Raw genomic sequence first — 27,508 nt, forward strand, 5'->3', positions numbered from 1 at the left:
GAAATCAATCTATAAGTTCGATTTTGTGGTATTTTTGCCATTTGACAAAAGTATTTTCTAATAGCCATAATGCTTGTATTTTTCTTAGACCCATGGTTTTTTTAGAATGATTATTTTGTTTTTGTTTTTTATTTTCAAATATATGGAGATTTTCCAGTTGTTTTTAAAGATAATTTCTAACTTAGTCCAAAAATATGATGCATATCATATCACTTCTTTTAAATTTACTGAGTTTTGCATTTTAGTCCAACATATTCAATTTTTGTTTACTTCCTTTGTATATTTCATAGCTCAGGGAAATAATACTACCTTTAACTCCATTTCATCAGGCTCTCTCTTGTTTTTCAAATTTTCTCTATCTTTATTAACTTTTGGCGCTCATGCTATCAATTAAAGAAAATGTCTTTTTTTGGTGGGGAGGGGTCAGTCATGGGGCTTGAACTCTGGGCTTGGGCGCTGTCCTTGCGCTCTTTAGCTCAAGGCGAGTGCTCTACCACTTGAGCCAGAGTGCCACTTACAAAGAAAATGTCTTAAACTGCCCTAATATTGTTACATTTTTTTCTTTTTTATTGTCTGTGAATTTTATGTCTAGTAGTTATATAAATATTAAGTGCATGCATTTTTAGCTTTTTATGTATTTCAATGACATGGTAGCACTGTGGGCCTCGTTCTTGTTAGGCAGGAATTCTACTACTGAACCATACCTCCTGTCCTTACTTTATACTTTATTTTGAGAGAGAGAAAGAGAGGGAAGAGCTCTCAGGGTTGAAGGCATGACTTGGATGACAGACCATCAGACAATGAGCAAAGCATCAGGTACCAGGTTTGAGTCCCGATCTTGAACAAAACAAATTAAGCATCTCATTTCTTCTTGCCTTAGCACACACATGAACCATGCACCTCCTATTTTTCACTTCTCACTATAGCTAGGATGACAGGCACATGCTACCATACCCAGCTTCTTCCATTGAGATGGGGGGTCTCATGGACTTTTCCACTCAAGCCTCATCCCCAGTGTCAGATCTTCAGGTAGGTAGGATTTTAGATGTGAGCCTCCTGTGACCAACAATCTCTGATATTGGGTGTGTACTGATACTGGAGCTTGAACTCAGGGCCTCAAACTCATGTTTAGCTGTTTTACTCAAAGCTGACTCTCTACTACTCAAACCACACCTCTAGTCTGGCTTTTTACTAATTGAAAGTAGGATTCTCTCAAATTTGTCTGCCCAGGCTGGCTTCAAATCCAAGTCATGAAATCTCAGACTTCTGGTTAGCTGGGATTACAGGCATGAGCCATGGGTGTCTGGTTCTATGATATTTAAATGTTTACCATTGCTGTGTGTCTGACTTCATCTTTGGAATGCTGTCTGCCTGATAATGTGTTCTATCTGCTTGTGCATTGTTACTGGCTTGTTATAGGAGCCAATTATAAACATCTCTTTCTCAATCAGTATTGAGAAGTCACATTGATGTCTTAAAATCAGTAGCCAGGCACTGGTGGCTTAAACTTACAATCCTAGCAGAGGGGCTGAGATCTGAATATTGTGGTTCAAAGCCAGCCAGTAGAGAAAAGATCATAAGATTCTCTTTTTTTCTTTTTTTTATCATCAGTTGTGGGGCATGAACTCTGGGCCTTGGTGCTGTCCCTCAGTTCTTTAGCTCAAGACTAACACTCTACCATTTGAGCCACAGCACCACTTCTGGTTGTCTGAGTGGTTTATTGCAGATAAGTGTCTCACGGACTTTCCTGCCTGGGCTAGCTTTGAACCGCGATTCTCTCAGCCTCCTGAGTAGCTAGAATCACAAGCATGAGCCACCAGCACCCCAGTAAGGACATAAAATTCTTATCCTCAATTAATCACCAAAAAGCTGGAAGTGGAGCTGTGACTCATTGAGGATAGCACCTAGATCCTGAGTTCAAGCGCAAGGACTGACACCAAAATAAATAAATAAATAAGTAAATAAATAAATAAATAGAATCATAAACAAAGCTCCAGAAAATAGTGTTGCCGAAGTAAATTAGAGCTCATCCTGATATAAGTGCTTCAGATACAGTAAGAATTACATGGCACAAATTAGCGCACCTGGTGGTTTCAGACAAACCTATGCCACACACCCCAATGCAGCTGGAACAGATAAAAGGAGGGTATCTGGAACAAGTCATCATTAATATATCCCATAAGAAAAGTCACATTCCTGTCCTCTCATACTACCTTAGTACACTCAGGCTTCAAAAGTTAGCTTCTTCTGAATTATTTAAAATCTATTTTAAGAAATATTTTAAAACTATTTCTGTGAATTCCTTGCCTTACCCAGCTCCAAGGTGACTTCACAAATAGTGGGCTGATTGCACTTCTGCTCATTTATTGCTATTAACAATAATAATAATAACAATAATAATATATACCTCAGGCATAGATCTTCAATTTTCAATTTCTGTTTGTTGCTATGAATAATAATAACAATAACAATAATATATGCTTCAGACATAGATCTTCGATTTCCAACCTTTTTGTCAAATTAGGCCATACAAGGGCTCTAAAAAGTCCCTGTATACCAGTGAGGTCCAGTCACAGTTTGTCATCCACACACTCAGGCAACCATGCAGAAATCCCTTCCAACTCTCCTTCAAGTAACCTTGTATGTATATGTCACATTCTCCAGCCTGTAGAGACGGAACCAAAATGTTCCAAAACCCAATAAAATAGCCATCATCATTTTCTTGTTGGTTCTCTATGTGTAGGGTATCTTTAAGTATCTTTTGTAGTGCTGGTTTTATGGAGACATATTGTTTCAATTTTTCTTTGCTGTGCAAGGTTTTTATTTTTCCCTCATTTATAAAGGAGAGTTTAGCAGGGTGCACTATTCTAGGTTGATAATTATTAGTCTTTAGGGCATGGCATACTTCATTCCAGGAACTTCTTGCTTTCATGATCTTTGCTGAGAAATCTGTACTTATCCTGATTGGTTTTCCTTTATAGGTGATTGATCTTTTTCTTCTTGACAGCTTTAAGGATCCTTTCCTAGGTTTCATTTGATCCTGTACGGATTCTAATGTGAGGGTGGGCTGTCTTGTTCTGGTCTGGTCTATTTGGAGTTCTAAAGGCTTCTTGTATTTGGATGGACCTATCCTTTTGTATTTTGGGGAAGTTCTCTGCTAGGATTCTGTTAAATAAGTTTCCCAGAACTTTGGCTTTTGTTTCTAGGCCTTCTTCTACATCCATTAGACTTAAATTAGGCCTTCTGATAGTGTCTTCTATATGTTGAATAGATCTATCATATTTTTTGGATTTGTTTTGAATACTTGTTTGTACTTTCTCTATAATGTCTAGGTTGTCTTCTAACCCAGAGATACAATCTTCTGTAAGGTCTAGCCTACTGTCCACACTTTCTATTTTGTTTTTTTATTTCCCTTCCTTCTAGTTGCTCAGTTTTAATGGCTTCAATTTTTTTTTGAAGCTTTGTTTTAGATCTTGCATGGATTTCTTTGCCTCCTTGATTTGGTATTCTGTGTTCATTCTCAGATCCTGTAGTTGAGTGGCTATACTTTCACTGGACTCTCTTTCCTTTTGTTGAAATTCATTCAGCTTTCTGTTTGTGGATTCCATGAACTCATCTATTAATCTTTTGTTTGCCTCATCATGCTCACACGTAGCCTCATGTAGGCTTTCTATTTTTTCATTCAGCATGTTTACCAGTAGTGTTTGTAAAGCATTTTGAGAGAAATCCTCTGGATTTTTTTTTATTAACTGTTCTGTTGCCTGTTTATTCTGTGTGGGAGTTGAAATTCTTTGACTTGCCATTTTTCTTGTGTTTCTGTGGCTTGTTCTGCCCATTTGGGAGTGAAGGCAAATCCAATTGCTCCTAGAACACAAGTACCAATCCAGAGCCCTGTAGTTGCACAGATTTTGGAGGTTTAGAATTAATGATGGGTATTTTCACTCTATCTCACCTTTTTGGGGAATATCTATCCAATTACACGCCAAAGCACAATTCCAAGGCACACACTTACCCAGAAACCCTGCAGTTGCACAGACTTTGGGCCCCTCAGTAGATTAGTGTATAAATAAAAATATGATAGATATAGATATATGAATTCTATGCTTCCATCAGAAAGAATGATACCACCTCATTTGTTAGAAAATGGAAAGACTTGGGAAAAATTATATTAAATCAAGTTACCCAGTCCCAAAGAAATTTAGGTCCCATGGTTTCCCTTATTTGCAATAATTAGTATATATAGGATAATCTTATCAGATGAGCTGAAAAGCTCAAAAACCATGTACATATGACCATATAAGATTATGCTAAGTGAAATGAACCCCAAGATATGGACACAAGAGGTCTGTCTTTACTGTTATTGTTTTAAATGTAGCATATGATTTTATGTTTTGTTGTTGTTGTTGTTTCCTTTGTATGTTCTTTCCCCTATGGTATATCCCCTGTTGTCACTGTACTCGATTTTCATATCCTGCATCTTGTATATACAACTGTCTAATCTGAGGAGGGGAAGAAAAATAACAAAATACTGAAACAAGGACACAGGATGACCCATTGCAACAATGATACCCACAGGACAGTATATTGGAAATGAACTTTACAACTTCAGGTGGCAAGGGGGGGTAGGAGTATGGGAAGGGAGGGAGGGAAGGGATAGTGGGACAACAACAAAGAAGGGAAGGGGTAACAATGATCAACAAGTAATGTACTCATTGCCTTACTCATATAACTGTAACCCCTCTATACAACATCTTAACAATAAAATAAAATAAAAAGAAAGATACTGGGCTGGGAAGGTGGCTTAGTGGTAGAGCGCTTGCCTTGCATGCATGAGGCCCTGGGTTCAATTCCTTAGCACCACATAAGCAAAAAAGAAAAAGGCCGGAAATGGTGCTGTGGTTCAAGTGGTAGAGTGCTAGCCTTGAGCTGAACAGCTGAGGGACAGCACCCAGGCCCAGAGTTCAGGCCCCACGACCGGACCCCCCTCCCCCCAAAAAAAGATACTGAGAAATCCAGATACTGTGAAAGCATTGGCTTCTATGGTCAGCTCTGAAAATGAAGCTGTGGGAAGTTAGCCCAACCAGCCAATAACCTCCCTTCCTGCTGTGGTTCTTGCCTCCACCCTCCTCTTCCCGACCTCAGCATTCCTCCCATTTCATCCTACTCCACTCATCACTTTTTCAAAGCAACATATTCTATCACTAACCATCATGGGTGAGAAAGCCCTGATTCTGACTTTCAAGGCTGGCTCATAAGTGGAGAAATTCAATTTTTAAAGGCGTTTGCTTAGGTATTCAAAATGAAAAATATTTTAGGATCCTTAACACTTCACATTCTTTGATATTTTTTTGCTAAAATTCTCACGTGAATTTAGCATTCCACAAAGACACAATGTGTCCTGTGATCTCTCCCTCTCTCCACCCCAGTCCCCATGGCATAACACTACATAACTATGTACACGTACCCATATTTGAGAGGTGAAGGCATGCCTGATCTGCAGGTATGGCTCTACAGTTGAAGCAGACACAACCTCTAGAGAGGCAGCTGGATACAAAGGGGCCTGGGCCCAGAGGCTTAATTATCAAACGTATTCATGCCTTAGGAGTTGGTGTGCTGTACCTTCTTGCTAAACCCACACCAAGTCCCTCCATTGTCTTTCTCTCCTTTTGCAAACCAGAGAGCCCAGCCAGCCTTCAGAATTCTCCTCTCAGCAATGCCTTGAACTCTGTCTTTACCCGAAGGATGGGGCCTTCACATATATTTCCACTCCAGGTATGGTTAAGTACAAAGCCCTTTTAGACCTCTGCCACTTCACTCCCTGACTCTGACCAGGGAGTGGCCAATGAATTTCTACAGCTTCATCTGCTCAAGAGATTACCCTGCTGCATACAAAAACAGCAATCTGCTTCCTTACTCTAACTCTCCCTTCAACTCCAGCTCTGTGTCTGCTCATTCACCATGCTGTGTGCCCTCAATAACAATGATTAGACCACAGTAAATTTCTCTGCATTTTTCTCTCCTTATTTTCCCTCTCCTTTTTCTAATGACATGGAGTAGAAGAGCACATGTATTGGATAAAAAATTAGAAGTTAGCAGCCTGTTTTTTTACAGGTGATGTTTTGGGAGATTTTTTGTCAGTTGTGAGGCTTGAACTCTGGGCCTGGGCACTGTCCCTCAGCTCTTCAGTTCAAAGATAGTGCTCTACCACTTGAGCCACAGTGCCACTTGTGGTTTTCTGGTGATTAACTGGAGATAAGAGTCTCATAGACTTTCCTGGCTGGGCTGGCTTTGAACCACAATCCTCATATCTCAGCCTCCTGAGAAGCTAGGATGAGAGGTATGAGCCACTGACTCATACATTTTTTTAAAATTTTATCTATTTTATTATCTTTAAGTAGCAACCTTCTATTTCTTGTAAATGTTTATCAGGTTCTTATTGCTTGAAAAGATAGTACAATTGTTCTGATCCTTTGAAAAGAGGAACTACAGATTTTCATGCTCAGCAAGGGGTACAATTGATGAACATAAGCTAGTTGGACATAAGAAAGGGCACCATGGCAAACAGTTTTCATTGGAGCCAGGCACTGGTGGCTCATACCTGTAATTTTAGCTATTCAGAAGGTTGAGACTTGAGGATTGCAGTTAAAGACGAGTCCAGGCAGAAAGAAAAGTCTGTGAGACTCTTATATCCAATTAACCACCAGAAAACTGGAAGTAAAGCTGTGGCTCAAAGTGGTAGACTACTAGTCTTGAACAAAAGAGCTCAGAAAGAGCTCAAGGACAGTGCCCAGGCTCTAAGTTCAATCCCTATAACCAAAAGTAAAAAAAAGGTTGGGGGTGGGGTATAAATGATGTAGCATCCAATCATTGGCCTACATGTTGACCATTGTGAACTCCTTCACCTTCATAAGTCATCAAAAGAATTATCTGGAGATATCTTTAATTTCTATTATTCTTTTCTGCATGGTTTATTCCACTATATTATAATTCTTACAGCACAGACTAGGATTAGAATTGTATGAAGTTGTTGGAAATTAGATGCTAGGAAGGCAGCTAGAAAAGCAAGTTGTAAACATTTTTATATCTTCTACTGATCGTCCAGAGACGGAGGGCTGTAAGACCAATTTTCTGAAACAGCATGAACAAAGTGTCATGCAAATCTGCTGGTACATACTCAGATATGTTACTTGTGGTATAGAGTTAATTACCCTTGCTTGAAAAAAGCCATTTCAAGTATGTAATCGACAATCTATTTATGTAAGGGTAGGACCTGGATATAATGAATCATAAGCTGGTATTTACATGAAAGCCACATCCCCTAACTCTTTTTATTAAGATGGGAAAAGATTACACAAGATACAAAGATGATTTCTGAGTACTTCCAGTCATTGATTTGGTGCTAGACTGTTCTACCCTTTGTCTCTGTGGAGTTCTATTCTTCAAATGGAGATTTGGTTGCACAGAAATTCCAGTAAGTCTTGTCTCTGCTCTCATTAATTCATTCATCATGACGCTGAGGCTTCATCCCCTGGGCGGATGTAATGCTTCTCTAAGTGCTTATATCAGTGTCCACCACTTTCAAAGCCATGCCACTCTCCTAATCTTGGTGTCTCCTGCTATTGCTCTATGTGCAGTAAGACTATATGGAGACTTGGAAAGGCTATATGGAGGCTTGGAAAATGGAATTCTTTTGGAAGAGAAAGGTGAATGAGAAGTAGTACAAAGCATTGGCAAGTACTTGTATCCATGTGAACATCTAACCAGGAAAAAGATGTGCCTGGAATAAATAAGATTAAGCCTGGAGGCCATCTTTATACAAGAAGAAAATATAATTTAAAAAAACTCCTCAATGACTTCACAGAAATGATACAAATGATGACTTCCAGGATGTCAGTTAACACAGGTGCCACATGGCCAGTGGTTTACAACCTACAGTGGAAAAGATATGTGTTTAGCCAAGCATTGGTGGCTCACACTTGTAATCCTAGCTACTCAGGAAGCTAAGATCTAAGGATCAAGGTTGAGAACCAGCCTAGGTAGATAAATCTGCGAGACTCTTATCTCCCATAAACCCACAAAGCCAGAAGTAGAGGCATGGCTCAAGTGGTAGACCACCAGCCTTGAGTAAAAAAGCTAAGCGAGAGTGAGATACCCTGAGTCTAAGTCCCAGTACTGGAACACAAAATGGGAGGAAGGTGGAGAACTGCACTTTTGACTGAAAGGTTTGCCTTTTTATTAGCAAGTAGATGTATTTATGCAATCTAATTCTGCTTCTAAATAATAAATAAAGATTCAAAAGCCCAGCAATTCAGGCATTCCTCTCCCACCTTGGCCAGATGTTTAAATTAAATTTAAGTGATGTTTAAATTCAGTGTTGTGATTCATTGATTATTTCTTCTATTGCCCTCTCTATAATATTTGGGATTTGCAAAACTTCTCATAACCACACTGGTTTGCAGAATCTGGGTCACTCCAAGAAAGAACAGCAAAGAAAAACAAAACTTCCCTCTGCAACCACATTCCTCAGTGTTGACACAAAAAAGGAAGAAGAGGAAGGAGGAGGGGGGGGAAGTGAAAGGAAGAGAAGGAGGAGGAGGGAGAGGAGGGGGGAGGAGGAAGAAGTATAGCAAATGTGAGAAAATATGTGTTTCTGTCCATGCAAACAGGATACTGAAGGGACCAGGAAAAGACAGTATAATTTGATTTAAGATCCTATATGTAAAGTTAAGTCCTGGGACTTACTGTTCTCCTCACTCTCAGCTACAAGGATGCAGGTGGGCTGGAAGCTACTATCAGAATAGCGGTACTAATACTCTTCCTCACTGATACATGATTTCATTTACTATTTATCTACAGATGCATTAAAAGTGCCCAAGAATGCAGATTTTACTAGAGCATCCTTTTTTGTCCATATTAAATCTGCTTTATATTCTTGCTTATCTTTTTTCTTAGAATATTATCTTTAATAAGACACTATGTTCCCAGCATCTGATATTAGACACTGGAGCATTGGCATAAATATAAAAAGGGAGTTGCTGCCCAATAAATAAGCGGGCTAAAGACTTCAGAGAAACTTCTCTGAAGAGGAAAGAAGGATGGTTAATAGACACATGAAGAAATGCTCAACCTCCCTAACCATAAAAGAAATGCAAATCAAAACAACATTGAGATTCCACCTCACCCCAGTTAGAATGGCTATAATCAAGAACTCTAATAACAACAGATGCTGGAGGGGATGTGGACAGAAAGGAACCTTACTGCATTGTTGGTGCGAGTGTAAACTTGTTCAACCACTTTGGAAAGTAGTGTGGAAGTTCCTCAAAAAACTCTACATAGAGCTTCCCTATGACCCAGCAATCCCACTTTTGGGCATTTACCCAAATGATCACAAACAAGACCATACTTGCAGCATTATTACAGCATTATTTACCATAGCTAAGATATGAACTAACCCAGATGCCCCTCAGTAGATGAATGGATCAAGAAAATGTGGTATATTTACACAATGGAATTCTATGCCTCGATCAGGAGAATTACATTGCCCCATTTGTTAGGAAATGGAAAGACTTGGAAAAAAATTATATTAAGTGAAGTAAGCCAGGCCCAAAGAAATATAGGTCCCATGGTTTCCCTCATTTGCAATAACTAGTATATGTCTGAGACAAACAGAAACTATCAGACAAGTTGATGTTAGGTGAAATGAACCCCAAGATAAGGATTCAAAAGTTTATTTTTCTTTCTTGTGATTGTTTCCAACATATTTATAAGATGATTTCTTTGTTGCTTTGTACATACCTCCCCCATGGGATAAACTCTGCTTTTCACTGTATTTGATATTGATATAATTTGTGGAGGGGAAGGGAAAAAACAAATTGTTTAAATAGGGTTACAGGTGTACCCATTACAACAATGAGATGTACAAGTCGTTAAATGTCGAAAATGTTGAAAAATGAACTTTACAACTTTTGCAGGGTGGGGGAGGGAGTAGTAGGGGTGGGAGGGGAAGAGGGGAAGGGATGGTATGGGGAAACAAAGGAGGAGGCAACAATGCTTGATAAGATATGTACTCACTATCTTGCCCATGTAATTGCAACCCCTCTGTATGGCATTTTCACAATAATAATAAAAATAATTTAAATAAATAAAAGGGGAGTTGCAATAATGCAAGTGGGCAGGAGACATAAATCTATCTTTTATGGTTTAGTGGATTGTTTGGTTTTGGTTTCTGGTGCTTGTCCTGGGGCTTGAACTTAGGGCTTGGATGCTTTCCCTGGGCTTCTTTTGTTCAAGGCTACTGCTCTATCACTTGAATCACACCCCACTTCTGACTTTTTGCTGGTTAATTGGAAATACCAGTGTCACAGATTTTGCTGCCTAGGCTGGCTTTGAACCCCCATTCCTCAGATCTCAGCCTCCTGACTAGCTTGGATTACTGGTATGAGCCACTGGTGTCCAAACATTCTAGTGGTTTTTAAAACCATTTTAACTCATACATATATTTTCAAAGACCCAATAATACTTCCATAGGCAATTTACTTTTGCTTCCAAATAAATATGCATTGCGTACCTACCACATACAAAACCTGTAAACACTAGGCAGGCTGCAAGGCAAAGTGGAAATGGGAAGCTGTAGTTATAACACAGATTTTGTAAAGTATTTGCAATCTCAAGGGAGACAGATGTCAACACCAAATTCTTGCACAAGGCAGGAGAAAACACACTACAATGTGCATTTCATGCATGTGTGTATTTCACTTACTACGAGTTCCCTCAAAGGGCCTCCAACGTGGCAGGTCCATAAGACTCATATTTACTGGTGCATGCATAAATATATCAGGATGTGAGCCTCCCGCCCTGCCCCCAGGAACACAGGGATAGGTTCTGAATGTGACACCTGAGAAAGCTCAGAAGAGAAAGTAGCATGTCAGCTGGCCTGCAAAGGCAAAACAGGACCCACCAAATGGCAGGAAGGAAAGAATCCTCTGACAGGAAAGAGCAGACAAACCTGGGCACTGAAGTGACTATAGTAATCAAATTGGTACTGGCACAAGAAAGACCGTCATCTTATATGGTCATACATACATATATGCTTGTCCTAGACATGTACTAGTTATTGCAAATAAGGGAATTCATGGGACCTATGTTTCTTTGGGCCTGGCTTACTTCACTTAATATAATTTTTTCCAAGTCTTTCCATTTCCTAACAAATGGGGCAATGTCATTCTTTCTGATGGAGTCATAGAATTCCATTATACACACACACACACACACACACACACACACAGATATAGATATAGATATCACAGTTTTTGATCCATTCATCTACTGAGGAGCACCTGGGTTGGTTCCATATCTTAGCTATGGTGAATAATGCTGTGATAAACATGGTTGTGCTGGTAACTTTAGTATGACCTTGTTTTTGATCATTTGGGTAAATGCCCAAAAGTGGGATTGCTGGGTCATAGGGAAGTCTTTTGAGGAACCTCCACACTTCTTTCCAAAGTGGTTGAACAAGTTTACACTCCCATCAACAATGCAGTAGGGTTCCCTTTTGTCCACATCCCCTCCAGCATCTGTTGTTATTAGAGTTCTTGATTATAGCCATTCTAACTGGGGTGAGGTGGAATCTCAATGTTGTTTTCATTTGCATTTCTTTTATGGCTAGAGAGGTTGAGCATTTCTTCGTGTGTCCATTGGACATTCTTATTTCCTCTTCAGAGAAGTCTTTCTTTAAGTCTTTAATCCACTTATTTATCAGGCAGTTGTTTCTTTGAGGATTTGTTGTTGGGGGATTTAATTTTTTGAGTTCCAGGTATTTTAAATATGAGACCCTTGTCCGTTGTATAGCTAGTGAAGATCTTCTCCCAATCCCTGGGCTTTCTATTGATATTGCTAGCTATGTCCTTTGCCATGCAGAAGCTCTGCAGTTTCATGCAATCCCATTTGTCCAATCTTTCTTTGATTTGTTATGTTTCTGGGTCTCTATTGTAAAGAAAATTTCCACATATGGTAAGGAGCCCTAGAGTTTCTCCTATTAGTCCCTGTAATGTTTTCTGCTTTTATTTTGAGGTCTTTGATCCATTTGGAGTTGATTCTGGTACAGTGACATATAAGGATCTAGCTTTAGTTTTCTACAAGTGATTAACCAATTTTGCAGCACATTTACGGAAGAAGCTGTCTTTCTTCCATTCTATTTTTTAGCTCCCTGTCAAAGATTAGATGGATATAGGTCTGTGAGTTCATTCTGGGTCTTCAGTTCTATTCCATTGGTCTTCAGGTCTGATCTTGAGCCATTACGCAGCTGTTTTGATTACTATGGCTTTGTAGTAGAGTTTGAAATTTGGAATCAATATTCCCCCAGCGCTGTTCTTTCTGTTAAGGATTGTTTTTGCTATTCGGGGTCTTTTATTGTGCCACATGAATTTTTGGATTGCCTCCCTTGAAAAATGAGGTTGGAATATTGATAGGTATTGCGTTGAATTTGTAAATAGCTTTTGGCAGTATTGCCATTTTCACGATGTTAATCCTCCCAATCCAGGAGCATGGAAGATTTTTCCACTTCCTTAGTTCTGCTTTAACTTCCTTTTTCAGGTTTTAAAGCTTTCCTCATAGAGGTCCTTTACTTCTTTAGTTAACTCTTAGGTATTTTTCAGGAGGGTGGGGGAACGGTTATTACAAAAGGAGTTGGTTTCCTAATTTCAGCCTGCTCTTCTCGTTATTGGCATACAGGAAAGCCATTGGTTTCTGAGAGTTAATTTCATACCTTGCTACTTTGCCTAAGTTTTGAATCAGCTCAAGTGATTTAAGAGTGGAGCCCATGGGATTCTTTAAAGATCATGTCATCTGCAGATATGACATCCCTATTTGGATCCCCTTTATGTTTGCATCTTGTCTTATTGCCCTAGCTAGGCATTCTAATGCTAATTTGAAGAGGAGTAGAGAGAGCAGACATCCTTATCTCGTTCCTGAGTTTAGAGGAAATGGCTTTAACTTTTCACCATTAAGTGTAATGCTGGCTGTAGGTTTTTTCATATACTGCCTTTATTATATTGAGGAATGTTCCATGGATTACTAGTTTTTCCAGAGCTTTCATCATGAAGGAATGTTGGACCTGTCAATGCTTTTTCTGCATCTATTGAGATAACCATGTGGTTCTTATCCTTGCTCTTGTTGATGTGATGAATTATATTAATTGATTTGTGTATATTGAACCAGCTTTGCATCCCTGAAATGAATCCTGTTTGAACGTGATGTATGATTTTTTTGATGAGTTGTTGAAGTCAATTGGCCAAAATTTTGTTGAGAAGTTTTGCATCGATGTTTATCAAAGAAATGGGTTTATAGTTCTCTTTCTTTGATCAGTCCCTGCCTGGTTTTGGGATGAGAGTTTTGATGGCTTCATAGAAAGAGTTTCACTTGGGCTGGGAAAGGGGCTCAGTGGAGAGCACTTGCCTTGCATGCATGAGGCCCTGGGTTCGATTCCTCAACACCACATAAGCAAAAAGAAAAAACCCAGAAGTGGTGCTATGGCTCAAGTGGTAGAGTGCTAGCCTTGAGTGAAGAACTAAGGGACAGCGCCCAGGCCCAGAGTTCAGGCTCCACGACTGGACCCCAAAAAAAAAAAAAGGTTTCACTTTCAATTTCATTGAAGAGTTGGAGTAGTATTGGTGTAAGTTCTGCTTTGAAGGCCCTATAGAATTCAGCTATAAATCCAGCCAGTCCTGGGCTTTTCTTGGGTGGGAGGTCTCTTATTGCTGTTTCAGAGAAAGGAGTTTTTACTGAGCACCTACATTGTACCCAATACCAGTTTAAGTGCTACTCAGGTTTTCAGTCACTGAAAGTCCAGTAGCCCTGTGAGGGAAGAATTAGCCTGCCTCACTGTATAGGAGTAGAAACTCAGGATGGACTTGGTAATCAAGTACAGTTACAGGGAGTAACACAGCACCTTTGCCCCGAATGCCATTAGCACTGCTAAGACAGTGTAAATGGTTGAGTGACATAGTATCATTGCTGTTACTGGCTGACTTTTCCTTTCACAACTAATGAACACTATAGTGTTAACTTTAGCAGCAGCTGGGTCCCAGTAGCTCACACCTGGAATCCTAGATGCACATATAAGAGAAAGCAAGTATACTTTGTCTTTCTGGGCCTGGCTTACTTTACTGAATACTTATTTAAAAAATGAGTTCAGTGATGTAAATTCTTAATCTGAGGGGACTAGACAGTTAAAAATGGCAGCTAGTGGCAATGCTAAGCTCATCCTAATCCCAACTCTCTCTCAAACAATTCACTCTCTCTCAAACAGTTCACCACCCTCTGAGCTCTCTCATATAGAAACCCTAGCCTTGCCACTAGTAAGTGAAAGACCCCAGACTCCTGGGATACTTTAGTCAACGGGAGGGTGCCCCAGAAAACTCAGACTCCAGGCCGGGAGATGCAATAAGCAAGAGGAGTTTATTTGTTGTTTGCGCAAACGGACTCTCTGTCCCGAGCAGACAGGGAGCCCCGAGCAGAGATTACAGGCTAATTTAAAGGCAAAAACCACAAGATTAACGCATAACACAAAGCATCCCATGATTGGTCCATTTAAAGGTCATCATATACACCAACAATCACTTTGCCACGCGGGAAATTTTGTAACACTCTTTGTAAAATGACTGGCCCATGGTTGGTTTAAGGGGGGTTTACATGGTTACAGGCCTATGATTGGTTGACATTTGGCTTAGCTTGTGGTCTTGCCAGGTGGTCGTTATCTCAAGGTCCTGTCTGGGGAATTTCTAAATGGGAACTGAGGAACACGTACTGTTTTTTTTTTTTTGTCTACGACCACTGACCTTGTCCTGGAGCCGGCATCTGGTCCCTGAAACTTCTTAACTCATTTCTGGGAAGGGAAGGGTCAATGCTAGCTAAGCAAGTTTACAGAAGCAGAATCAGCAGTTAGCAAGTTAGTAATGGTAATGGTCAATTTTTAATCTTTCAGTAAGCAGGAAGGTGAGTTTGCTGTGGATTTATTATTATTATTATTATTGTTATTGTTATTGTTATTCCTCATAGGATTTTTATTGTCTGTCATGCGCTTGAACTCTGGGCCTGGGTGCTGTCCCTCAGCTCTTCAGCTCAAGGCTAGCACTCTACCACTTGAGCCACAGCGTCACTTCCAGTTTTCTGGTGGTTCATTGGAGATCAGAGTCTCACAGACTTTCCTGCCTGGGCTGGCTTTTAACTGTGATCCTCAGATCTCAGCCTCCTCAGTAGCTAGGATAATAGGCATGAGCCACTAGCGCCTAGCCTCCTCGTAGGATTTTAGAAGCATTCCATCCTGATCAAAAGTACATGTCTGGGTAGCACTACTATATCATCCTTCACATGAATTACAATGTCTATCGATGCCTAAGTGCTAAGGGGGAGTGACTCTCACAGAGATGTGCACAAAACGCCTCTGGTGCTTTGCAATTCCTAAAGGAAAGATGATTTAAGATACTGGTTCTTCTAAAATATATATATTTGGAAGTTGAGGTGTGGCTCAAGTTGGTAGAGCACTAGCTTTGAACAAAGAAGCCAGGCAAGAGCACAAGTCCCTGAGTATAAACCTCAGTACCAGCAGATTAACATATATGTAAATATGTTTTTAATCAGGCACATTTTTAATTATTATATATTTTAATCTGATCTATAAATCGCATATAAATATATATAGCATGTATCTATATCTGATATGGTGCACACATATCAGATATAAATATATGTGATATGTATATATATGTGTGTTATGAGTATATTAGGTATACATATATACATCTCTACGTGTGTCTATCAGATATAGATATATACATATATCTGTATATGTAGATCAGGTTAAATATATAAGAAGCTCATATATATTTTATGTATATTTATATATTATATATTTATATATATTTATGAGCTCATCATGCTATTCTCTTCTTTCTAAAAAGATCTTATCATTGTAATACTATTGTTGGCATTTGTACCAAAGAAGAAGAAATATCATAAACTGGGGGCTAGGAAGGTGGCTCAGTGGTAGAGCGCTTGCCTTGCATGCCTGAGGCCCTGGGTTCGATTCCTCAGCACCACATAAGCAAAAAGAAAAAAGCCAGAAGTGGCGCTGTGGCTCAAGTGGTAGAGTGCTAGCCTTGAGCTGAAGAGCTGAAGGACAGCCCCCAGGCCCAGAGTTCAGGCCCCACGACCGGACCCAAAAAAAAAAAAAAGGAAATATCATAAACTGGATAGCTACAATTTTTTATTGATTTCATTTATTTATCCATATAGGTCACCCATTTCACATAAATTTATATATTCACTGGAATTCTGTTTTTCTCTTATAGACACTTCCAATAAAATATATCAAACTACAGATCTAGCCAATTTCCCAAGAATGGAAATGCCTGAGAGTACTGCAAACCCATTCCAAGTGTCAACCATGAGACGAATATTTGATTTGACAAAACTTCGAACCAAAAGATCGACACTCTTCCCAACTGGAGTTAATGTCTGTCCACAGGAATCCATGAGGAAGATTGTAGCCAGTCTTCAAGCTTATTATAGATTGAGAGGTAAGGAGAGCAATGCAAACTATTAGTTCTTAGCTCCTTTCATCTCTTCTCTCTCAATCATCCAAACATGGAGACATCTGTTGTCTTCACCCTAAAACCTGCAGGGTCTTGCATTCACCCATAGGAGTTCCAACACCTCACCCACTAATCTGCTAGAATGAGTTATACCATTGCAAAGCCATAGTCCTGCTCAGCTCTTGAGGTTTATAATAATGCCGGGGTGACAGGGGACCATTTAGGGCCTTTAAGACATCAACAGGAAACTATGATAGTCTGGTCAGACCACCTTACTCTATTGTTGTAAACTAATATCTACTTTTGAATCTTGGTGCCCTTATAAAGAACAACAGAAGTAGAAGATGATTACAACCTAGAAAATCTGAACAAGTTCATCTAGAACTTAAGATTTCACACAGAATCTGCCTGAAGCTGGGGGCTCACACCTGTAATCTTAGCTACATAGGAGACAGTTAGAAGCCAGTCCCACAGAAAAGTCTGTGAGACTCTGAACTCCGATTAACTGCCCAGAAGGCAGAAATGGGGCTGTGGGTTCAGGTAATGGATTGCCAGCCTTGAGCAAAAAGTGCTGAGGGACAACATGGAGCCCCTGAGTTCAAGCCCCAGTGTCAGAGCACATACACACACACACACACACACACACACACACACACACACACACACACACACACACACACAAATCATGTTTCAAAAGCAACACTAGCAATTTCTGTCCTTCTGTCCTCTCTCTAGTCCAAATAAGTGTGCTTCTTGCTGATCCTGTTCTGAAGTTTGGGAGCCCAGAAGAAGTTGGAATTCAGAGGAATCACAAATTCAGAGTGATAGGAGAGACAAAAACAGCATAACAGGAAAGGATTGAGCGTTCCTGGAAAATTCTGAGGACTTAGCATCAGTGACTGTTCTTTTTATTTATTTACCATAGATGAAAAAAACATTATTTATTCTGTAAAAGAAAAACTAGAAATATAATATTATATATATATATATATATATATATATATATAAAATGTGTTTTAGCTGGTCTGGAATTCTCCAGGTAGCTTCAAATAATTCAAAATATTTTGACTGCGTTAAGCTGAAGTTCAATTTATCTTCCATGTGGAAGTTGAATACTTTACTGATTTCTGCCTTGATCATACAAGGCTGTAAGCCCATCCCAGCAAGCTGGTTCCATTGTAGCCTATGATATGCTATGCATTTTGACAATTGAGAATATGTTCCATCATATGAACAGCCAGTCACTTTCTTGGAAATCTACTTCTGTAACCTGTTCACAGGGCTAAATTAATCTGATGAGTTTTTATTTGGCTGTGGAGGCATAGTTAATAAACAATTACCGCCCCCTCCTCCACAAAAAATAATCCACTCCTATTTTCTATGTGGGAAACAGAAGATGTTTCTCTTCTCAGTTTCTCCCTGTATTCACCCTATTATTGTAAAGTAAATCCTTGCTAAAACTTTTCCAAGAAAATCAATTCATATTCTTTGTATTCAGAAGTGAAAAGTGGTTTGCTTTTTGATAAAAGCCAGACCCACAGAAATATAGAAAAGTGTGGGCTCCTAGTCAGAGAGAAACATCCAGTTGTAGAAAGGAAGTGTTCACTGTTACTATTCTAAAGCCTCAGTGTAATCTCTCCAGGAGACAGTTTCTTAGTAAATATTTACTGGTGGATACAGAGGCAACGATCTCATTCACTGGCAATACAAAGAAAAGACAGTGACATATAAATTATTCATCTTGAATGTAATTACACATTGACCAGATAATGACACTGCCAAATTCCCTGGTGCCTTAGCATAGAAGTATAAACACTCAAATACGAGTTATTTGCATCCTGCTGAATATGAACACTGTTGTTAACTAGTTTCACATAAAATCTAATTCTTTACAATACTCACAAAATAGGAGTGGCCACAGATATTTGGAAGATAGACAATTTACTGCCGCAACCAAATTTTCAGCCCTGAGTTCTTTTCTTAGCTCTTATGCTTAATTAGCTTTGTCTCTTTCATTCTTTTCTCTCTGGATAAGAGAAACCACTGCTTTTCTCCCACAGCGCTGTCCCTCAGCTCTTCAGCTCAAGGCGAGTGCTCCACCACTTAAGCCACAGTGCCACTTCTAGTTTTCTGGTGGTTTACTTGAAATAACAATTTCACGGACTTTTCCTGCCCTGGCTGGCGTTAAACCATGATCCTCAGATCTCAGCCTCCTGAGTAGCTAGGATTACAGGCGTGAGCCACCATTTTCTTTACAGCTGTGGGTTTTTCAAGTCTAACAAATTAGTTCACAAAGAAACAAGAAATCAGACTTAGCTATAAAGCAAATGTTCTTTAGTGGAGTCGTCCGCTTCCTGCTCTCGTTATTGCCTTTTCAAAATTATCTTCCAACAGCCTCGGGGGAGAGAGCTGCCATATTCCTAGATCAAATGGAATATTGAGCGATTTCTTTTCCCAAAGCAACACAAGTGGAAATGTTCAGATTTGTGGTAGAATCCTACACTCACTCATCCCAAAGCACACATGCAGACGAGTCTGTTTTCTGGTTGTCTGCAGGCTGAACTCTGGGGTCCAATGCAGCTATGCAGTCTCCTCTTAATAAATATTTACTAAGAAACTGTCTCCTGGAGAGATTACACTGGGGCTTCAGCATTGTGTTGTCTCTCTTTTCTTCCCTCTTTTTCCTCTCCAAATGCATATCAAGAGCTAGGTGCTGTCCCACTTAGCAGGCTAAAGAGGAATGAAATCATTCTTGATGCTCAGAGTCGTTCCCACAGACCAACCACAGCTGGGAACTTGCTAGAAATACAGGTTCTCATATTCCACCCCAGGTGTGTGGTCAGCCTCTGCATTTTAACAAGATCCACTGGCCATTTGTTTGTAGCTGAAAGTTCTAGAAGCCCTGAGGAAGAGAACACCCATACTGCCATTGTAGAGGTAGGTAAACTGAGATCAGCAGTGCGGTGACCATGCCCCGACATACTGCCTGGAGAGAGGGGGAGGAACAGAGCTCCTGACACACACACCCCACCCAGTGTATCCCTCCATGTCCTGTGTCCAGCCTTGCTCCAAGCTTTCTCATGCCGTTGGGCTCATATAATACTCCCCACTTGCAGGCAGGCATCCCCTGACCTGTCTCTGCGTCCTCGGGGCAGAGGGACAGGTGCTAGAATCAGATGTCATCAGGGTCCAGGAGGCCAGGGGCTGGCTTTCCCAGCGGGCTCTGCAGCTCTCTCTCCCCAGACTGCACAGGAGGATAGTGCCGAACAAGCAAATAAAGGTGCAACCCAATGCTGAGTTCTCTCCTCACCCCCTGCCCTGAGCCCTGTCGAACTCTCCCACTATCAAGGACATTCTCTCAGAAAGAATGGGAGAGTCTTTGGTAGGTCACAGGCTGTCCCAATCACAAAAGGAGTTCAGGCCTCTCGGGTTATGGGACACTTTCAGGCCAGAAAAAAAAAAAACAGTGATATTAAAATGCACAAACACACATGCACACCTGCACAAATACACACACACCTCTCAAAGACCCTGAAGAAAACCTATAGCCACTGAATATTCATGTGAAGCCATCAAATTATCTTAACAACACTCTCCTTAAGAGTAGAAAATGGCACCAGGCACTAGTGACTTCATCTATGATCCTACCTCATCTGGAGGCTCAGATTTGGAGGATCAAGATTTGAAGCTGGCCCACATAGAAATTTCTATGAGATGCCATCAACAAAATAAGCAGCAAGCAGCTGGATTAGAGGCAAGGCTCAAGTGGGAAAGCACCAGCTGAACAAGTGCAAGGCTCTGAGTTCAATTCCCATTATTACCACCACTAACAACCAAGATAAAGCAGGAAATGTCACATGACTCCTTTTTATTATATATCCATAGTCCATTCTAATTTCCCTCAGACAATTGTTTCATTGTAATTCCTGTTACGCTTTAAACTTGTCAGTGGCATTCCAAACTTCTTCTCTGTGATACATGCATTGAAATTACATAGTTGTATTTCCCATGACTGTAGATAGGCTTTCTGTATATAAAGAAAATGCTTCTAAATTCAGTTGCATTTTTTAATATATTACTGCTTAGAACAATATACAATGAGTTTGACAAATTTCTTGGTGTATTGACAGGTGTGTTTAGGGTGAGATATAGCTTTTACAGGTATTGGAGCTTATAAATACAAAATTTGAAATGCAAACTTCAGATGGGACCAAAATAAATGAAAAACCCATAGCTGAAATTTCCTTAGATTAAGCCTTTGATTCAATCAGGTTATACTGGGTCACGGTGTATATCTGTCAACCGCTGTATATATTGCATATTGTGAAAATGACTTTAATGGGATTCATTTTATCCCTATTCTTTCACTTACCTTCATTGTAATGTGGAGAATATTGGTTTCCACAAATAAGCGGATAGGAATAAAGCTTTGTTATAACAATGTAATTTTTTTGTTTTGATTTGTTTGGGTTTATTTGGGGGGCAGGTCCTGGGGTTTGAATTCACAGCCTAAGGCATTGTTCCTGAGCTTTTTTTCTCAAGACTATCACTCGGGCTGGGAAGGTGGATCAGTGGTAGAGCGCTTGCCTTGCATGCATGAGGCCCTGGGTTTGATTTCTCAGCACCACATAAGCAAAAAGAAAAAAGCCAGAAGTGGTGCTGTGACTCAAGTGGTAGAGCATTATCCTTGAGCTGAAATGCTGAAGGACAGTGCCCAGGCCCAGAGTTCAGGCCCCATGACCGGACCCCTCCCCCAAAAAAAAGACTATCACGCTACAACTTGAGCCACAGCTTCACTTCCAGATATTTGTGATTAACTGGAGATAAAAAGCTCAGAGATTTTCTGCCCTGGCTGGCTTCAAACCATGATCCTCGGGTCTCAGCCTCTGAGTAGGATTACAAGCATGAACCAGTAGTATCCAGCTTCTTTCCTTATTCTACTTAATTATTTTATGTGTGCAGGCACTAGGCTAGAACTCAAGGCCTTGTCCTCTCTCTTGGCTTTTTCACTCAAAGCTGGTGCTCTGTCACTTGAACCACAGCTCCACTTCCAGATTAACTGGAGTCTCATGAACTTTTCTCCCTGGACCATCTTCACACTGGGATCCTCAGATCTCAGCCTCCCAAGTATCTAAGACTACAGGCAGGAGCCATTAGCACCTAGCACTTCCTCTCTCTGTGTAGCATATAGCAGGTGCTCAATAAATATTTCACTGAGTGAATTCGTTTCCATGGACTGTAAATGAATTCATCAACACACAACGTGGAAGAACTTTGCCTCTTAGGAGCCTGTGACCTGGGGGAAGGGTTTTCATTTTGTTTCTTTTTAAGCCCAGTCCTCTTCTACTCTGATAACTCTGTGTTGCAGTGTGCCAGGAAGCAGTGTGGGAGGCATATCGGATCTTTCTGGACCGCATCCCTGACACAGGCGAATACCAGGACTGGGTCAGCCTGTGCCAGCAGGAGACCTTCTGCCTCTTTGACATTGGGAAAAACTTCAGCAATTCCAAGGAGCATTTGGATCTTCTTCAGCAGGTGAGCCTCACCTGTGGGAGGGACCTAGGAACACTGTCAGAGAGCTCCTGGGTCTCCAGCCCCTTTTGAATTGATGTCTCCAATAGAAGGGTTATTAAGAAATGCCTGGAGGGAGGGTTGGGAAGGTGGCTCAGTGGTAGAGCGCTTGCTTCCATGCATGAGGCCCTGGGTTCAATTCCTCAACACCACATAAGCAAAAAAGAAAAAACCCGGAAGTGGCGCTGTGGCTCAAGTGTTAGAGCGCTAGCCTTGAACTGAAGAACTGAGGGACAGCACCCAGACCCAGAGTTCATGCCCCACAACCGGACCCAAAAAAAAAAAAAAAGAAATGCCTTGAGATACCTGATAAAACTCACAAGAGCTTGATTTCTGAGAAATAATATCATACAGGCAGGTTGAAGTGTAGTTGAAGGGAGAAAGGAATGGAAATAGACTTGAGCTCTTCCATTACCATTATCTTCTGGTAAAAATTGCTTTTTTATCTTTTTCTTTGCAGAGAATAAAACAGAGAAGCTTCCCCGAGAGGTATGTACCAAAAATAGAGTGCTGTGTGCTCTTGACTTTTAAAAAAAAATCATTTAATGGAGTAAGTACAAGGATTTTAGGATTTTATGACAGCCGTCAAGACTGGTAGAAGTTATTCTGATAGATATCTTATGCCTTTGTTCTACTAAAGATAAATAAGTATATAAGAAGAAAATGGGGAAACCCTACAGGCTCAGGTAAATGCTGCATTGTTTGCAGGGGAAATAAAGAAATTCATCCCTGTATGACTGTTTTCATAAGCAAGCTATACAATGATTAAAAAGTTTGATTTTTTGAATTAATGGAAAACCATTAGTTGCAGAGAAATATTGAACACAATCAAAGAAGAATCTGAATTTTGAACACTCATTCGGAATTCTATAAAGTGTTAGTATTTCTCAAACAAAATTACTGAAGCATTGAACTATATCCTTAATAAGAACTGAATATCAAATAAAGAAAAGCTAAATTGTAAAACCAGAAAGGAAAAACAAAAAAAGAAAACAGGGCAGGAAACGTACATTTACTAAAATGCTTAAAAAAGAGAGAAATGGTTGATCAGTGATAAACTATTTTTTTCTAACTTTTCACAATCTAAATCTTAAGATAATACTGTGAAGAGAGAATTCCTAGAAATTCTTCATGGTACTCAAGTTTGTTTCTTAGCTCTAATTCTCTTTGTCACCAACCTAGCCAACACCATTATTAACTTACTTTATGAAAGTAATGTCAACTCTGATTTCATTAATAAAGTTCCTTGCCCCTAACCTCTTCTCTCTAGCTTGCATACTGCTGCTAAATTAATATGCCTGGCATATTCCTTCTCTTATATTGAGTCCTGCGCAGTGGTACTGAGAGATGCCAGTGGCTCATGCCTGTAATCCTACTTGCTCAGGAGGCTGACATTTGAGGATGTTGGTTCAAAGCCAACCTAGCAGGAAAATCTGTGAGACTCAGTTCCAATGAACTACCCAAAAAGCCAGAAATGGTGCTGTGGCTCAAATGGTAGAATTCTAGCCTTGAGTAAAAGGAGCTCAGGGACTGTGCCCAAGCCCAGTGTTCAAGTCCCAGGACCAGAGTTCAAGCCCCAAGCCTCAGGACTAGGGAAAGAAAAAAAAAATCATCGGAAACGTGTCAGTATTAATGTAGGTTTATAACACCTTGTACCTTTAAATGCAAACATTTTTCAGCAAGCAGTTATGACTGTGTTCTATCGAAGCTCTGGGATTCTGCAGCTCATCAGAGACAAGACCAAGACCTCAGGACCAGATCTATCTTGTTCTTCTGAGCATCTTACTAGCAGTTCCTGCCAGGGACACCTGTGCACAGGAAACTGAACAAGAACAGCTGTATAGCTGATCTCCCTGGGTCTCTCTGTCTTTCGGTTAGGACCAGCCAAAGGGGAGAAGAGAGGGGGTCCGGGGGTGGAGGAAATGCTGCCGTGGCATTCATCACACACACAGAAACGCATGCGCACACACTTGAAGTAGTTGAGAACTACTGATCTTCAACATGGACAGCTCAGCTGCTGCCTGGCCCCTCTCTCTGGCTCCTGGTTTCTTTTCGCCATTTCTAAGCCAGGGGTGGTTTTAGACACCCCAACTCCACTGCGTCTAGCCCCAGAGGTACTGCACTCTTCCCTGTGGCTTCTCTTATATTCTTGCCACAACTGAGCTAATGATTCTTCCGTTCACCTTGTCCAAATTACCCCCACTGTGCACGAGTTCCCTTTCAGCCCAGGACTGAATTGGAAGCCAGACTTATTATCAAGACCTTTCACCCCCCCCGACGCTTCCAATATTCCTTGTCTTACCCATGATTCCACTGCTGCCTCTCCCTCTCCCCCATCCCTTTTCCTGAAAGAACCTCCCTTCTCCATCCCTCTGTCCAAGTCCTAAAATCCTACTCTCTTCTGAGCAATGCTTGCCCCTCCAGGATGCTATCACAGCCCAGCTGAGCCTGCAGTGATTCCTCCCTGCCATGAGCTCCTGTTTTTCTCTTCTTCTTGAGGGGTGGGGAAGGTTGTCCTGTGGGCTTGAACTCAGGGCTTCGGCACCTATCCCTGAGCCTTTTTGCCCAAGGCTAGTGCTCTACCGTTTGAGCCACAGTTCCACTTCAGGCATTTGGCTGGTTAATTGGAAAGAAGAATCTCACAAAGTTTCCTGTCCAGGCTGGCTTCAAACCTCAGTCCTGAGATCTCAGCCTCCTGAGCAGCTAGGATTACAGGGGTGAGTGACCGGTGCCTAACAGGCACTTGCATTTATTTTTTATTTTCATTTTATTGTAAAGGTGCTGTACTGGGGGGTTACAGTTACATAAGTAAGGCAATGAGTACATTTCTTGTTGAACATTGTAGTCCACTCCTTGGTTGGCAACGGCATTTTTATTGAACATTTCCTGCAGTAGTATCAACTCCTCAAGGGCAGACACTGTCTCAGAACTCTCCAGTCTGCTGCACAAACCTGAGCCAAGTTCACACGTAGTTCACACCATTCCAAGTTACCAGCCTTACGAATCTGTGTTGCCAGGAGAAATAAGCTGGCTTAGGCATGTCACAGGAGGAGATAATTAACTTTGTTCTTCATACACACAGTGATAATGACACCCCTGGTTCAAATATAGGCTGATACTGAATCCTCCTCTTTCAAATCTAAATAAATAAAACAGAAATGAAAAGCAATGACCATCCACTAGTAAAAAAAATACCCACAGACTATCCCAGATCTAGAGAAGTATAAGTACTTCTGATGCATGTTTCTCTCATAAATTAATATATATGTGTGTGTGTGTGAACATACACGTGGTCATATGCATATATTCAAAAACACATTAATTAAAGCATAGCATAGACAGGTGAAGACTGCAAGGGAGTATCTCCTTTCAGCAACTTCTACTTTAACAGAAAGAATGCCAGGAAGCTGAAAAAATGGTTGTCAGACAAGGGTTGAGTGTACACAAAGGGGAAGGGTGTACAAATGAAGAGCGGTAGAGTGGGTGAATGCAGTCATAATATTCAAAGTACGTATGTGCAAATGGAACCGGCTAAAATGAGGGGCTGGCTGGGATTTGGAGGGAACAATGGAAGGGGTGACATGGATCCAAAGGTATTGTACTCATATCCTGAGTGACTAAATTGAGTAGCCTTTGTGCAACTGAACATGAGAGAGACGGGAAGGAAGGAAGGGAGGGAGGGAGGGAGGGAGGGAGGGAGAGGGGAAACTTTTCTCTTTCCCCTCAAACTTTTCCAAGAAGACAAAGAAAATGTTCTCACCTCACTAGCCTATGCGTGTGCCAGTTTCACATGACTTTAAAATAAAAGCCAATGGAAGACGGGGTGGCCCAGCTTTGCCAATTATTTCTCTGGACTGTGGTTGTGGATTGCCAGCTTAGAGGCTGAATTACACCTGGTCGTAAAGGCCAAGGGAAGAGCACCTGGCACTTCCTCCTACACAATGCAGGCTGCTACTTTATATCGACTGCCATGGGCAGTGTTTTTTATAACTCTCATCTGCATACGTTTCCTTTTCATAGCAGAGAAAAACAAGGAAACTGGAGTCATCATGGGAGGAAGGAAATCTGACTATCCACAAATATCCATTAAATAAGAAAGAAAAGAAACTGAGCTACTAGAATGGTGGCTATGGAGAGGGCTGATTTAAATATGATCTCCTTTTTGGTGTAGGATTGAGGTTTGAATTCAGGTCCTGGCTCCTGCTCTGCTTGCTTATTCAGCTGGTGCTCTTCCACTTGAACCACACTCTAGTCCTGCTTTTGCTAGTTTATTCTGGAGATGGAGGCTAATGAACTTTTTCTACCCAAGCTGTGGCCTGGCATCATGATCCTTCACATCTCAGCCTCCTGAGTAGCCAGGATGACAGGCATGTGCTACCAGCACCCAGCCAAAATGTATTTATTAAGCTCATAGTATATAAAGACCGTGGGATGCGGGGAGAGGGCGGAGGACAAGAACAGTGGCCTCAACTTCCACAAGAGTCTGAATTGATCAGTGGCCTGTGACATTATCACAAGTGACATCTATTTTGATGGGTCAGTCCTCAGGCAAGGATGAGTGTTACCCTTTTGAATATTGTACTCCTTGGAAATTTGGGGCATGGCAGAAATACATGGGTGCCATTCTCGATCCTGTCCAAGCTTGAAGAACCTGTAGATATGGAACATCAAACCACTAATTTAGATCTTCAGAGCATCATAAGCCACAGAAAATTAGGTTACATAGGTGACACTAACATACATACAATTCCTTGGGAGCCTTATAGTTATTAGAAACAAACGTTCCTGTGTGATTCACAAGGTAGCCCTGCCATCACTAAGTTCTAAACACCACTTGCTGGACTAGAGGTGTGGTTCAAGTAGTACAGCACCAGCCATCAGCAAGCAAACTGAGTGAAATCATGAGACCCTGAGTTCAAACTCCACTGCTGCCCAAAATAAAAATAAATCACAAATGAAGTTCGCTGGCATGGGCCCACATTCTCTACGCAGCAACTCTACCACAAAGGACTTGGACCTGATTCTGAAGTGTCTTTCACCCTTCACACACCGAGACCCGGAGCCTAGCCGCTGGCTGCTTACATGGCAGACAGGGCCGATGTCCAAAATGCACATTTAACACACCTGTATTAGAAATCTATGACTTTAACCACAGAGTTGCGTCATTATAGAAACATAACTCTGAGGATTGGCAGCCTTGAAGGTCCTAGATTTTAGAAAAAAGTATTACAGTCACAAATCCTGTCCATTATCTTTTCCATCAAGGGCACTCTGTATGCACAATGGAACTAAGACATCAAGCCCCAAAGACCCGCTTTGCCTACCAAGGAAATGCTCCCAAGGCCACA

At 40.8% G+C, this 27,508-nt stretch overlaps 1 protein-coding gene across 1 annotated transcript in view; it reads left to right on the forward strand.

Moving 5' to 3' along the window:
* Positions 1–27,508, forward strand: part of Impg1 (interphotoreceptor matrix proteoglycan 1) — a 126,258-nt gene that overhangs the window by 21,599 nt on the left and 77,151 nt on the right. The window contains exons 2-4 of the mRNA XM_042687105.1: positions 16,347–16,574; positions 21,958–22,124; positions 22,621–22,649. Of these exons, the coding sequence (XP_042543039.1) occupies positions 16,347–16,574; positions 21,958–22,124; positions 22,621–22,649 (424 nt within the window). The remainder of the gene's footprint in view (positions 1–16,346; positions 16,575–21,957; positions 22,125–22,620; positions 22,650–27,508) is intronic.

Source organism: Dipodomys spectabilis, unplaced genomic scaffold (genome assembly GCF_019054845.1).
Source record: "Dipodomys spectabilis isolate Male_0828 unplaced genomic scaffold, ASM1905484v1 ptg000102l, whole genome shotgun sequence".
NCBI lineage: Eukaryota > Metazoa > Chordata > Mammalia > Rodentia > Heteromyidae > Dipodomys > Dipodomys spectabilis.